The sequence below is a fragment of the Mauremys mutica genome, chromosome 4 (assembly GCF_020497125.1).
Source record: "Mauremys mutica isolate MM-2020 ecotype Southern chromosome 4, ASM2049712v1, whole genome shotgun sequence".
Taxonomy (NCBI): Eukaryota; Metazoa; Chordata; order Testudines; family Geoemydidae; genus Mauremys; species Mauremys mutica.
Genome location: NC_059075.1, coordinates 160,794,760 through 160,808,424, shown reverse-complemented (window position 1 = coordinate 160,808,424; position 13,665 = coordinate 160,794,760). Strand labels below are relative to the sequence as shown.

The following is a 13,665-nucleotide window of genomic DNA, read 5'->3' as shown; positions in this document are numbered from 1 at the left end:
TACCCAAAACAAACATTAGGCTATTCAACTGAACCTCACCCCCGGGACTCAGGGCAAGCAGAAACCGGATAACATCAGGAAATTTAATGGGATATGTGGTTCAGGTGGTAATGTCACCATCTCAGCTATTTATTAAAGTCCCTTTTGGAGATGAATCTTTACATAGCTCTTGAGGAAGTTGAGATAAAATACAATCTTCAGGGGAACTAGTAGGGAGCGAACCAGGCCCAATCTGTAACTTGGGAGAAACTATACACAGAATTTCATGGGGTGGGGCCATTGCTGTGGAGGTAGCAGAGAGGTTACAGCTACTGTTCCTCCTTTTCCTTCATCATTCCTCACAGTCCTCTTTCCCTAATTACCTCTTGGAAGTCAGGGCTGAATCCCCTTTCGCTCCTCACGTCTCTGGATATTTGGTAAATGGGACTAGGAGGGGGCATGAAATGGGGTTTTGCTCACTCCCTGACACACGGCTGGGTGTGAGAGTCTGCTCTCTCTCCCTTCTTGGGCTTGCTCTGCTTACCAGCTCCTGGAAAATGTTCCTAAGTATGACGGTCTTGAGTATCAGCCAGAGCCTGTAAAATGCCTAAACCCTTGAGCACTGGCTGCAGATTTGGGTTTAAAATATTAATAACTCACACAAACACTTTCTGTCACTATCTTGAACTCCTAGTTATTCTGATCAGTGAGCCTTTACCTTGGTGAACACCTATAGTGCTGCCCAGAGGAATCAAGCAGTGGGCAAGTCCCCAGCCAGTATAAATCTGCATATCTCTGTTGAAGTTTGTCAGTGAACCAGATCCCCAGCTAGTGTTTGGAGTTGTTTGGAGTCTAGGCAGCCACGCCAATTTCTACCAGCTCTGGATTTTGGTCCTACTAACTTTTAAAGTGACAGGACATTAGATCCAAAAATAAATTCTTTTGCATCCTGTTCCCAATGCTTGTAACTATGATCACAGATTCTCCACGAAATCTGTTAACAATTGTTAGAGTGGGTTCCCTTGAGTATAATTAAAAGTTGGTTTTAAGGGAGTCCTGGTGGAATGCAACTTTTGAATAAATCGCAGCAGCAAATCTAATTCCAGTTTTTAGCTAAATAAACCTTCAATGTTTGCCACCTAGAATGAGGCTGATGAAATATAAAATGTTATTGCTTTGCAAATGCCGCTGGAATCAGAGTTTAGACCCCAGGTACATGAATTTTACATAACTTACTTTGACTATTTCTCCTTCAACTTCCTCCCGAGGAGACTGTCAGAAGAAGAGAGTGAACTGGTCAGAGAGATAGGGAAGGAAGCTATTCACTTAGTCCAAGGTCTGCCAGCAAGGACAGAAATAGCCATTGGTCCATTCTGAGCTCAGAAGGGCCTTGGTATGAAAATTTAACTCAGTGCTGACAGGGTTAAATACCCTCCCCAGATGCTTAAGCACATCATTAGTGACCTCTAGATTGCATAGAGGGACCCTAAGAATGGGTCTCATTTCGGGCCTGGGGGTGAGGTTTAAACATCATCCGGCCACAAACTCTTTACTGTACTGATTGCCCAATGCAACACTTTAAATAGGCCCGTAGGAACCAGGTTTCGCTCTAGGTTCTTAAGCTGATTGCACCTGGAAGACTTTAATTCAGGAACAGGTTAAAGTAGCAGAAATTAAAAAACAAACACCTCAGAAAGCATTGACAATGAAGTCAATGTAATCGTCCCACCTGTCTGTCTGTGAATCTCTAATGCATCCCTAAAGAGACGGATTCGCTGATATATAGTTAGACTTCTTCTAGGACTGTAGCCTTTGCTCCTTCCACTGATAAGCCATATTTCTGAGAGTTTGCTTTCCTTTACTTTTTCTTTTCTTACAAAGAAATTAAAGCAGAAAGGATCAGATTTTGTAAGGCACTAAGTTGCCTAAGTCACGTTAATTATCAATATCCTTAAAAAACTGGCCCTAAACCCATTGACGTTGATAGTAATCTTCCTATTGACTTCAGTGTGCATTTGACTGGGACCCTAGTGCTGGCTCAGTCCAATTAAATTCTCCACTTTGAGGAACTTGCTTTCCATTCTCCATTCATGTTTTTTTGGTTGTTCTGTATTTAAAATGTGTCAAGGCGAGAGAGAGGGTTTGGACTGACACAGCTTGAGACTGAATGTTTGACAGTTATTGCTAGAAGAGCTGCCCACCACGCAGACAAACAAATTCCCCTGAAACGTGTCTCAGCCATGACTATACAAGACCCCACCCTGACAGCTACTATGGGACTGGGGTATTCAGCCCCCTGATTCAAGGGGGACACCTGATGCCAATTGTGATGGTGGCTTTTGCTTAGCTGACATCTGTCCAGTCAGGAACTGTGCTGAGAACCCAACAACTCATTTCACACATGCATCTGAAGAGCCAACAGATTGTAACAGTCCTGGGCAAGTCCTATGGGACTATATTGGAGGAGTTAACACCAGGCTGACCAGCGGGGGTTTGGAAGCTAGAACGACTACTGCTTCTGCTGCTGGCCTGGTGTTGCCAGAGTCCCTGTTATTTCGTTTAACATTTAAACATATTCTTGAGAATTACAAATATCGTCAAAGAAAACCAGGGTTGCATTCACGACTGGATCACTCGGCAAAAAAGGGGAAATTTCCCAAGTATCGCTGTCACCGTTTGATCATGTCTACTGGCTACTCTTGTGTGCAAGTTCTTGCAGTATTGTCACAATTGTGGTTTTGTGACCCAACGTCTTGTTGCCATAGGAGTGATTAACGTCACTAATTTCTCATACCGGACAAATACGTGGACTACTGTGTAAGTAGAAGAGAGGGTACCAAGCCTTATTTCCTGCTCCCCATGTACAGATATTGCAAAGGCAGATGAAGGAAAAATATAGTCTATATCCTTGACCACCTGCTTCCAATCCTGCCTCTGTGACAGCTTCCATCTGGACGGACACATAGATTCATAGATTCTAGAACTGGAAGGGACCTCGAGAGATCATCTAGTCCAGTCCCCTGCCCTTATGGCAGGACCAAATGCTGTCTAGACCATCCCTGATAGACATTTATCTAACCTACTCTTAAATATTTCCAGAGATGGAGATTCTACAACCTCCTTAGGCAATTTATTCCAGTGTTTAACCACCCTGACAGTTAAGAACTTTTTCCTAATGTCCAAGCTAAACCTCCCTTGCTGCAGTTTAAGCCCATTGCTTCTTGTTCTTGCCTTAGAGGCTAAGGTGAACAAGTTTTCTCCCTCCTCCTGATGACACCCCTTTAGATACCTGAAAACTGATATCATGTCCCCTCTCAGTCACTAAGAGTTTAATCAGGGATCTCCATAAGTAAAGGCAGGAGCTGGTACAGGTTGAAGTAAAGAGCCACTCTGGCACAGAGGAAGGTCGGATATGCACATTGACTAGTAGGCTACACTATGAATGTATGAAGGAGCTGGAGTGCAAGGCAGGATGTCACAGCACCAGTGGTACTGCTAGACTTCCCAAAGATTCTGGGTTCCTCTTCCACACCAATGGGGATCCCATACTAAACATGGGGTGGAATACAAAATAACATGCTGGAACGTAAGCAGCAGTGGCCACATCACCAGGCTTTTCCTCAGAACTTTCATCATCCTGTACAGCCAGGGTGTTTCTGAGAACTGACTCTGCAATGAAATCCTATTGCCCCAGTCTTGTCACAAGCCCTGGTCCTGTCACAGCTGAGTCACATTATCACATAGAAGAGACATCCACGCATTATTCAGTCCCATATATCAGTGATTAAGGGGGACACAAGTAGAAGGAACCAGAGAGTAGCAAGATCTCTAAGTCCATCACTTGGTGAAAATATGAGAAGTAAGGCAGGGCGGGGGAGTCATATTGAAAGGTGGAGTTTGAAAACAATGAAAGGGACTAACTCTCAGCAGAGCTTTGAAAGTTTGCTTCAAAGACATGTTTACAGTTGTATAGGGGAGTGCTTCTTCAAAACTATTTCCAGTGAAGAAGCCTTGAAATGCCACTGGGAGCTCATTAACCAGGCAATGACGCACTGCCACTACATATTTATTTTAAAAATTTCTGCTGTGACTTCGCAGCAAATAGAGAGAGACAATTTTCCCCAAAGATCTTATTGGGTCTTAGACTTTGCAGCGTGAGGGATGGAGACGCTGAGGCTTTGTGAGCTGGGAGAGTGGTTGATGTGAAAAGATTCCTGAGGGCTACCTTGACCAAACCACTTCTCTAGTTCGCTACTTTGGCCTTCGCAGAATTGACAGACAGCAAAGGACATCCTAATACAGGGCTTGTAAAGATGTTAGGATGAAATATACAAAGCAGAAAATTCATATAGTGGGGAGTAACTAATGACGTTGTAAATTACCGTAATCACCTGCTTACTGTTGTTCAGACCCAAACACCTTTTCTACGGGAGCAGGTTAGAAGCAGGGAAAATAAAACCCATCACCATCCAGGTAAGTTTTGAGATCTGCAAATACAAGCCATGTGAGTTTTCCAGCAAGGCTGAGTATTTTATGCTGTTCTTTTCCTGCTTAGCTCTTCCAATGTAAAAAAAAAAAAGGAAACAACTTATTAGGATTCATTCCAATCTAATTCCCCGCTCCATCAATCAGTCCCCAACTAATTCACCTAAACTACGATGAATGCCTCTAAAGTCTTCATGGCAAGCTTCCCTCTTGAAAACTCTTCATATTATTTTAATTTTAGTATTGAAATGTATACAAAAGGTTTCTTAGATGCTAGTCTCTAAGTAATGACCATCCCCACATCATATTTAATCCATTCCTATTTATGACCACAGAGAAACACTTTTGTTTGAAGACAGAAAATTTAATTCCAGTCATCTCACATCAAATGGTAACACACAAAGGGTCAAGTTCGCTAGTAGGCTTCAACTGATTTCCACCACGCTGGTGTCAGAGTTAACTAGTCAATCAAACAATGTTTATGGCTACTTTGCGTTTTTGGAGCAGCGCTACTCATCTAAAGTGTATCCGTGAGTCCTGCTGATAAATTAGTGTTTCAATTCTAGTTGAAATTGGGGTTTTGTGTAAAGCTGGTTAAAATTCTCCACTGAAACCATTTTTTCCCAGTTAAAATGGCTTTTCAACTAAATGTAAATGTTGTGAAATAACATTGTGATGAAAATAATCAACCCACTTTTCAAACATTGGATACTGAATTAGATAACTCAGTTTCATGTTTGCATGTATAAATAAAAACTTTTTTGTGGAGTTAGGTGCTCAAAGGTAAGAGATTGGGATTTCTGAACGTGTTTAACAATGCAGTACGAATAAAATAGAATGAGTATCATGGAAGGCCTGATTGCAAAGTTAAGGTTAAATTTTTCACTTACAGTTAAAGTCTTTGATGATTCACTATGGGGGAAGAATAGAATGAATCGGCTTCAGAGTTTCCACTCTAATTATTTGGAGTATATAATGTTCATGGCAATATGCAACTCAAGCCAATTTCCTCTGGTTCCTTGAGTTACATAGTGCTCATTTTCATTTTTGGACAAAGTCTACATCTTCACTCAATGCATCTTGACATTCATCTCGTCACCGGTCAATATCTGTTGATTGTTCCTCTCCTTGTTTTGTGTCATGGCAGGTGGATTAGCGGTATTCCATATACCCGTTATTGAAACTGAGTCCATGGAGCCCCCACAGAATGTGACTGAATTCATCCTTTTGGGACTTTGCCACAATGAGATGTTACAGCCTGTGTGTTTTGTGTTCTTTGTACTCCTCTATATCGCTACTATGGTGGGAAACCTTCTAATTATTGTCACTGTAAAGAAGAGCCAGTATCTGAAGTCTCCCATGTATTTCTTCCTCAGCTACCTGTCCTTTGCAGACATATGCTATTCATCTGTCACAGCCCCAAAACTGATTGCGGACTTCTTCGTGGAGAGGAAAACCATCTCCTTTGATGGCTGCATAGCACAGCTGTTTGTGTTCCATTTCGTCGGGTGCACTGAAATCTTCCTTCTCACAGTGATGGCGTATGATCGTTACATCGCGATCTGCAAACCCCTCCATTACACAACCATCATGACCAGGTGGGTTTGTGGCTCCCTTGTGATGGCTTCATGGGTGGGTGGCTTTGTGCATTCCATAGTTCAGACTCTCCTGACTATCCAGTTACCCTTCTGTGGGCCCAACGAGATTGACCACTATATCTGTGATGTGCACCCTTTGCTGAAACTGGCCTGCACTGACACTTACCTTGTTGGCGTCTTGGTCATTGCCAATAGCGGGATTATTTCCCTGATCTCTTTTGTTGTGCTGGTTGTGTCCTATGTCATCATCTTTGTCTCCTTGAGAACTCACTCCTCCGAAGGTCGTCGCAAAGCTCTTTCAACCTGTGCCTCCCATATTGCTGTAGTGATTCTATTTTTCGGGCCATGTACTTTCATGTATTTAAGACCTTCCACCACCTTCTCAGAGGATAAGATGGTCACGGTGTTCTACACCATTGTTACCCCTATGCTGAATCCCTTGATCTACACCCTGCGCAATGAGGAGGTGAAAAATGCTATGAGAAAATTAGGGAACAGAAAAGTGTCATTAGGGGTGAAATGAAAAACGGGATGTGTGGAATGATGGTAGTTCTGCCAAGTAATGCTATTCATCAGGAATTTGAGAGAAAAGAGATTTTAATATCACAGGTGTTCAGTTTTTCTGTGAAAATTCCCATTGATTTTCTCTGAATCCTGCTATGTGTAGCCTATAGGATTAACTTGCTGATATGTATATATATATATATACTATAAGAAAAGAGTATATATAATAATGATATAATTATATATATTATTTTCTTATAGTTTAAGTATTTGGTTTATTGTACTAGGTTTGGAGATTTATAATAAAGTAAGTTTGGCTGTAATGCAAGAGACTTACAGGCCATATCCTGTATGTTAAGCTAAGGCAAAGTTAGCATATCTATATTAATACCTTTTATCCGGAAAGCAAAGTTCATCTACATCTTGTTACCTAAATAGCTAAAACCTTTTATCTAGACCAATAGACAATGGAAGAATGGCATAGTGGGGGGTTTCAATTTGTACCCAGAGACTTAACAGGTACACCACAGGGAAAGAACTGAAATGACTAAAGAACAGAAATAATATAAGTGTGTAGGTACATGTCATCAATACGCACATACATACTAGCCTATGGAGTAAGCAAACCCTACCATTTTGTGGGTGAGGAATGAAATTTTGGCATAAGAAGAAGGATTTCCGGCACTTGTGCCCTCTAAAAGAGGTGACCCACCTCGCTAGAGTATTCTGTTTCTGCTCTATCTCTAGTCCTCTTCTCTTCTCTTCTCTTCTCTTCTCTTCTCTTCTCTCTCTCTACTATGACTACTTCTATTAGTAGGCTGTGCTTGTTCTTAACTTTCTAAGTTTCAGGGGGACTAGCAAAGTTTGGTTTCCCTAAACTTTAATTCTTACTTTGTTTCTTAGGTTTTCTGTTTAAGTTTAAGTTAGTCAAGTAAACTCTAAGTTAGTTCTGATAGCGCTGAGCATTAGTTTCTTCTAAGCACTGCATCTCTCACTGAAGTATTGAGAAACCTGAACCACGAGGCTGGGTCTGTGTCTCTTATCCCCAGGTTATCAAGGACGGGTGATAACCGAAGCTTTGTAGCATGTCATACTATATTACCATCTGCATCTTTTGAATAGCAGTAATGCAATGGTAACTTTGTAACTCTGATTATTTTACCGCTTACTTATTATTTCATTGATTTTAATAAAAAGTTTTTACAGCTTTATCTGTGAGCTTCCTTTCATTCTGTGGAGCCTGATTCAAGACAAGAACTTTTATCTTCTCATCAAACTAGGCAATGCTGCAATAGTACTAATAATTATAATTTTGCATATTGTTCTTATGAACATGTAGGCATGTGCTCACTATGAGGATCTGTTAAATGCTATGTAAATGTTAAATGCAATATAAATGGAATGTGTGTTACACAAAAGCTTATGCTGAAATCAATTTGTTAGTCTCTAAGGTGCCACAAGTACTCCTGTTCTTTTTGTGGATACAGACTAACACGGCTTCTACTCTGCATCCTGGTGATGAAATGCTCTGATTCACCTCGATTAATTACAGTGATGCTTCATGTCCTTCTAAACAGGCTACATTCAATTTGAGAGATTAACACTCATTAAAATAGGGAAAGAATAAGTTAAAAGTTACTTGGACAAGTTAGATGTCTTCAAGTCACCAAGACCTGATGAAATGCATCCTAGAATACTCAAGGAACTGGCTGAGGAGATATCTGAGCCATTAGTTATTATTTTTGAAAAGTCCTGGAAGACAAAAGAGATTCCAGAAGACTGGAAAAGAGCACATATAGTGTTTATCTATAAAAAGGGAAATAAAGGCAACCCAGACAATTAGAGACCAGTCCGCTTCACCTCTGTACCAGCTAAGATAATGGAGCAAATAATTAGGGAATCAATATATGGAATATAGTAAGGCGATAAGTGATAGTCAACATGGATTTGTCAAGAAGAAATCATGTCAAACCAACCTGATAGCCTTTTTGACAGAGTAACAAGCCTTGTGGGTAGGGGGAATGTGGTAGATGTGGTCTATCTAGACTTTAGTAAGGCTTCTGATACAATCTTGCATGACCTTCTCTACTATAAAGTGGATGCATAACTGGTTGGAAGACTGCTCAACACAAAGTAGTTATCAATGGTTCACAGTCATGGCGGAAGAGCAAAATGAGTGGGATCCCGCAGGGATCAGTTCTGGGACCGTTTTTTTCAATGTCTTCAAAAACAATTTACCGGTAGATAATGGCATAGAGAGTACACTTATAAAGTTTGTGGACGATACCAAGCTTGGAAGGGTTGCAAGTGCTTTGGAGGATAGGATGAAAATTCAAAATGATCTGGACAAACTGGAGAAATGGTCTGAAGTAAATAGGATGAAATTCAATAAGGATAAATGCAAAGTGCTCCACTTAGGAAGCAACAATCAGTTGAACACATACAGAATGGGAAATGACTGCCTAGGAAGGAGTACTGCAGAAAGGGATCTGGGGTCCTAGTGGACCACAAGTTAACTATGAGTCAACAGTGTAAAGCTTTTGCAAAAAAAGCAAACCTCCTTCTGGAATGTATTAGCAGGAGTATTGGAAGCAAGACACCAGATGTAATTCTTCTGTTCTACTCTGCACTGATTAGGCCTCAATTGGAGTACTGTGTCCAGTTCTGGGTGCCACATTTTAGGAGGATGTGGCCAAATTGGAGAGAGTCCAGAGCAGAGCAACAAAAATGATGAAAGGTCTAAAAAACATGAGCTATGAGGGAAGATTGGAAGAATTGGGTTTGTTTAGTCTAGAAAAGAGAAGACTGAGAGGGGACATGAGAACAGTTTTCAAGTACTTAAAAGGTTGTTACAAAGAGGAGGGAGAAAAATTAGTCTCAGTCTCTGAGGATAGGACAAGCAATGGGCATAAATTGCAGCAAGGGCTGTTTAGGTTGAATATTAGGAAAAACTTCCTAACTGTCAGGGTGGTTCAGCACTGGAATAAATTGCCCAGGGAGGTTGTGGAATCTCCATCATTGGAGATTTTTAAGCGCAGGTTAGAAAAACACCTGTCAGGGATGTTCTAGATGGTGCTGGGCCTACCAGGAGTGCAGGGGACTGGACTTGATGACCTCTCCAGGTCCCTTCCAGTCCTATGATTCCATGAAAATGTTGACTAGTCTATTATTATAATCTGACATGAGACGTCCCATTGTGACATAACTTGACAATTATGCACCACTACTATGAAAATAATAAAAGTATCGTAAAAATGAAAAGAAAGTAGAAAACATTTCAAAACAAAAAGTTTTAATTATGTTTCTGAAATTAAATTTTCTGATTTCTTTTTATGGGAATTTGCACTGAAGTAGATATGATTTCATGAAAAAAAATCATTTAAATTGAGATGACATTGTCGGACAGAAAACTAAACAAAAACCTTTTGAATGCACATAAGCATTGTATGTACTCTATCGCCTTGCTAAAATATAGCAAATCATACAGAGCACTTATGGAACAATGGGCCAAATGCTTGATTCCTAGTCAACTGCAGCTGTGTTCCAGCATTGCCAGAACAAATCCTTGCAAAAGATGGAATCTCCATATTTTATTTTTACAATCCAGCACAGCTTCAAAATCGTAGAGGTTGCAGGTTCCATTAAGAATTTCCTTTAATTGTTGGTAACTTAGTAACTTTTGAAGTAGGACTCGGATCTAATGATAAGTTTTTTTTTCTTATAATCTTGTTCTTATCCCAGATATACACCAACACAGGGAAACAATGGTAACATCCAGAGATATTTAGCCTAAGTCCAGTGGGCATAATTAAAACTTCTTTGGAAAATAAAAGTTCTTTAATGACGCAAGTTGCAAACTATATTATACTGTTACACACACTTAATTACTTAGCTACAAAGTGAGAATATGCCATGCACAATAAGAGTTCGAGGAGTCTCCAGATCCTGAAGTAAGCTTGGAACAAAAGAATTACAGACACCGGTTTGCTTCACTCACATTAGCCCAGCTCCTATGCCTGGTCTAATAGTTAAAACAAAGCAAAAAAAAATTGATTGATGACTATATCTACAACCAAAGCAAAAACTTTGGGTCACTCTGATCCATTGAGTTCTGTTATTTGTTTTGTATGGTTTCAGCCTTTGGTATGTTTAGGAAAGTGTTTGCAAACCCCAAATTTTTCACAGATATTGCAAATTCTTCTGAAAATTGGTCCCAGAAAGAGCACTTTTCCACCTTTCATTATTCTCCAGATGAAAAAGTTTTATGTTCATCCCTTCAAGTGGGGAGTAGGAAGTATATCATATGGCTTAGGTGTCCTGTCTCCCAAAAGAACAAATAGCAAAGATGGAATAGTTAAGATGAGCAGTTTGTGAACAACCCATAAATGAACATCTTTTGGCCCAACTACTGTCCAAATTCTTATAAATACCAAATTCATTCAAAGGAAATCAGGTTCATTTGACAAATAATTTGTTAAGCAAAAACTGAGTCTAATTCCCAGTGAATACTCTTTTAAAGGAATAACTTGGCTTTGCCATGTGCCTGCTCTGAGAGAGATGTCAGAGTCTTGGTTTTGTGTCATTACAGACAGGCTAACATCACAAGTCTCTCATTATGGACCAATGCAGGACGGGTTCCGTCAGTTGGTAAGTGAGGTTGTGGGTGTTTATCCCCACTCCCAATACATATCTTGCACAAATGAACAAGGGCAGCCACCTCCTAAATCTGTGTGGCCTTTGATCCAGGTCCCAGTGAAATCAATGGGAACCTTTCACTGGCTTTCACCGGAAGAACACAGCACCACTGGTGGTGCTAGAATTCCCACTCCAGCTGTAGGCCCAGAGCAGTCATGGACTGGCATGTAAGCAGCATCTTGTGACAAAATGTGGCAGGACCCCTTTGGGCATGCACTTCCCCAGAGCCCTCACTGGTTGATTTTGCTATAATGTCTGTGCTGCAAAGCTTGCTGAATCATTCCTTCCACGGGTCCTTGCACTGTTATGATTGAGGCCTGTAACTTTACTGCATGAGCACGTAGAACAGAAATCGGAATATTGTTAAATCTCTTATTTAAGTGATTGCTTAGGACTAGAGTGAGCTGACTTTTTTAAACTGCAACTTTTTTACCAGCAAAATTTAGTTTCAGGTAAACTGAAATACTTAGTGTTGATTTCACTGAATTGTTTTGGTATGGAGGGGAGGGAAACTTTTTAAAAATTTCAGAAAAAATAAATATTTTGTTTTGATTTTTCTAAAAAATCTTTCAATTTTTTTGGTTCAAAATGACTTTTTGTTTTAACATTTCCTTTACTTTTATTTAAAAAAATAAAAAAAGTATTAAAAATTGCACAAAACCAAATCAACATGTTTCATTAATGGTCAAACAAAATATTTCATTAGACCCAAAATGAATTTTTTTTTAAACTTTTCAATTCACCAAAATTTTTGGTTTGGTTCAAGCCAAAACAGTTCCTCTCCCCCACAATTTATCTTTGGAATTTCCAGTGAACTGAAAAATCTTTTTACACAGCTCTACTTAGGAGCGATGGCTTTTCACACCCGCCATTTCCTGGAGGGCTAATTCTCCATTGCTACACTTCTCAAGATCCCTCTTCAAAAGCATTAGGAGACAATGGAAGGCTTTAACACAGGAGTTCCTGCAATGTCTTGTTATGTAGAAAGGTGTCAGTGGAATGAAACAGATATGAATCACTTATGCGATAGAAAGGCCTCAAACCTATAGCACAATCTGTTGGTAAAACATCTAATTGTCAGTGTGAGGCACAGAACAATTAAAGGGACTAAAGACCAAATTTGTAAAGGTATTTAGATGTTGTTCTGCTCCGTATCACAAGACTTAGATTACTGAATCCCATTTTCCAAAGCGATTTAGACACTTAGAAGCCTAAATCTCAGTGTGACTTAGGCTGCTTAGAACCTGTCCATTTCGAAAAGGCAGTGTAGCTAAGTCCCTTAGCTCTTGTAATGCCGAGTGGAGAAATGCCTAAAAATCTGGGCTTGACTGTCCACACGCACCAAAAGTTTGCCTGAAAGATGTATCCAAAGCAATATGGCGTAGCTGCCTCTTCACCATTGCTTCCAATGAAAGCACCTTGAAATGACACTGGGAACGCATTACTCAAGACAATGACATGCTACCAGGATATGATTCACTCTAAATATTTCTGCTGTAACTTCATAGCTCATTGGCTTTTAGTTCATGCTAAATTGGCAGAAATCGGGCTTTGGGTGGGTTATTGGCTTAGGGATGCCACAAAGGGCACTCTGAGCCTTGTGTCTATTCAGCAGGAGGGGCATCAGATTCCTTCACCCTCCCCATCATCTTGGATGTGTGGATTCTGTGCTCACCTCTTCCATTTGGTGCGGCCACTCTCTGGTTGCACAGAGCTAGCACACACAGACCCCCACCAAGGCATAGGCCATAAGGCCTAGGAGCAGTATGGGAATGACTGAAGGCTCGGTGCTGTTCTTTGCTCTGCTAAGACAGGTCAATTAGTGGACCCAGGAGCAAAGCATGGTGAGGAATTGGCCTCCCTGTGGTATAGGGCATAGACCTTGGAAGCCACAAACAGCAGGTCGGCAGGTACATGGATAATTTCCATGCTTAGGTCCTCTGTCCTCTGACCTTAAAGGGGCTTTAAGAGGCTTATGCAGCCCCGCCATTGTTTCCATTCATGACTGGGACAGTGGGAGTTTACTGAAGCCAGCTGGAATCCTTACTTAGAGTTAGGAAGGGATTGACAGGCCACCATCCTGTCAAATTCAATAGAGAATGAAAAGAATCCGAGTGAAAAGTTTGTGAACAACTCAGAAGTGAAAATTACCCATCTGAACATTGTCATGTATACTTAAGAGTTACAAATATGGTCAAAGAAAATCAGTATTGCTTGTATTAAGAATTTGCTTAGCAAAAACGAGGATAAATTCTCAATGAATGCTATGTCAATGGGATAGTTTGCGTTTCTCAAATGGCTGCTTGAACTGGCCATATTATAGCAATTGTGGTTTCATGACACAACGTTTTGTTGCCACACGGAATAACTAACTCTTCTCTTATGATGGACCAGTTTGTCTACG

The 13,665-nt window shown here is 40.5% G+C and overlaps 1 protein-coding gene across 1 annotated transcript; it reads left to right on the top strand.

Annotated features, from left to right (window-relative positions):
* Positions 1–5,655: 5,655 nt before the first annotated feature.
* Positions 5,656–6,585, top strand: LOC123369808 (olfactory receptor 4S2-like). The gene has a single exon (XM_045015777.1). The coding sequence runs from the start codon at positions 5,656–5,658 to the stop codon at positions 6,583–6,585; it is 930 nt and encodes a 309-aa protein (XP_044871712.1).
* Positions 6,586–13,665: the final 7,080 nt, after the last annotated feature.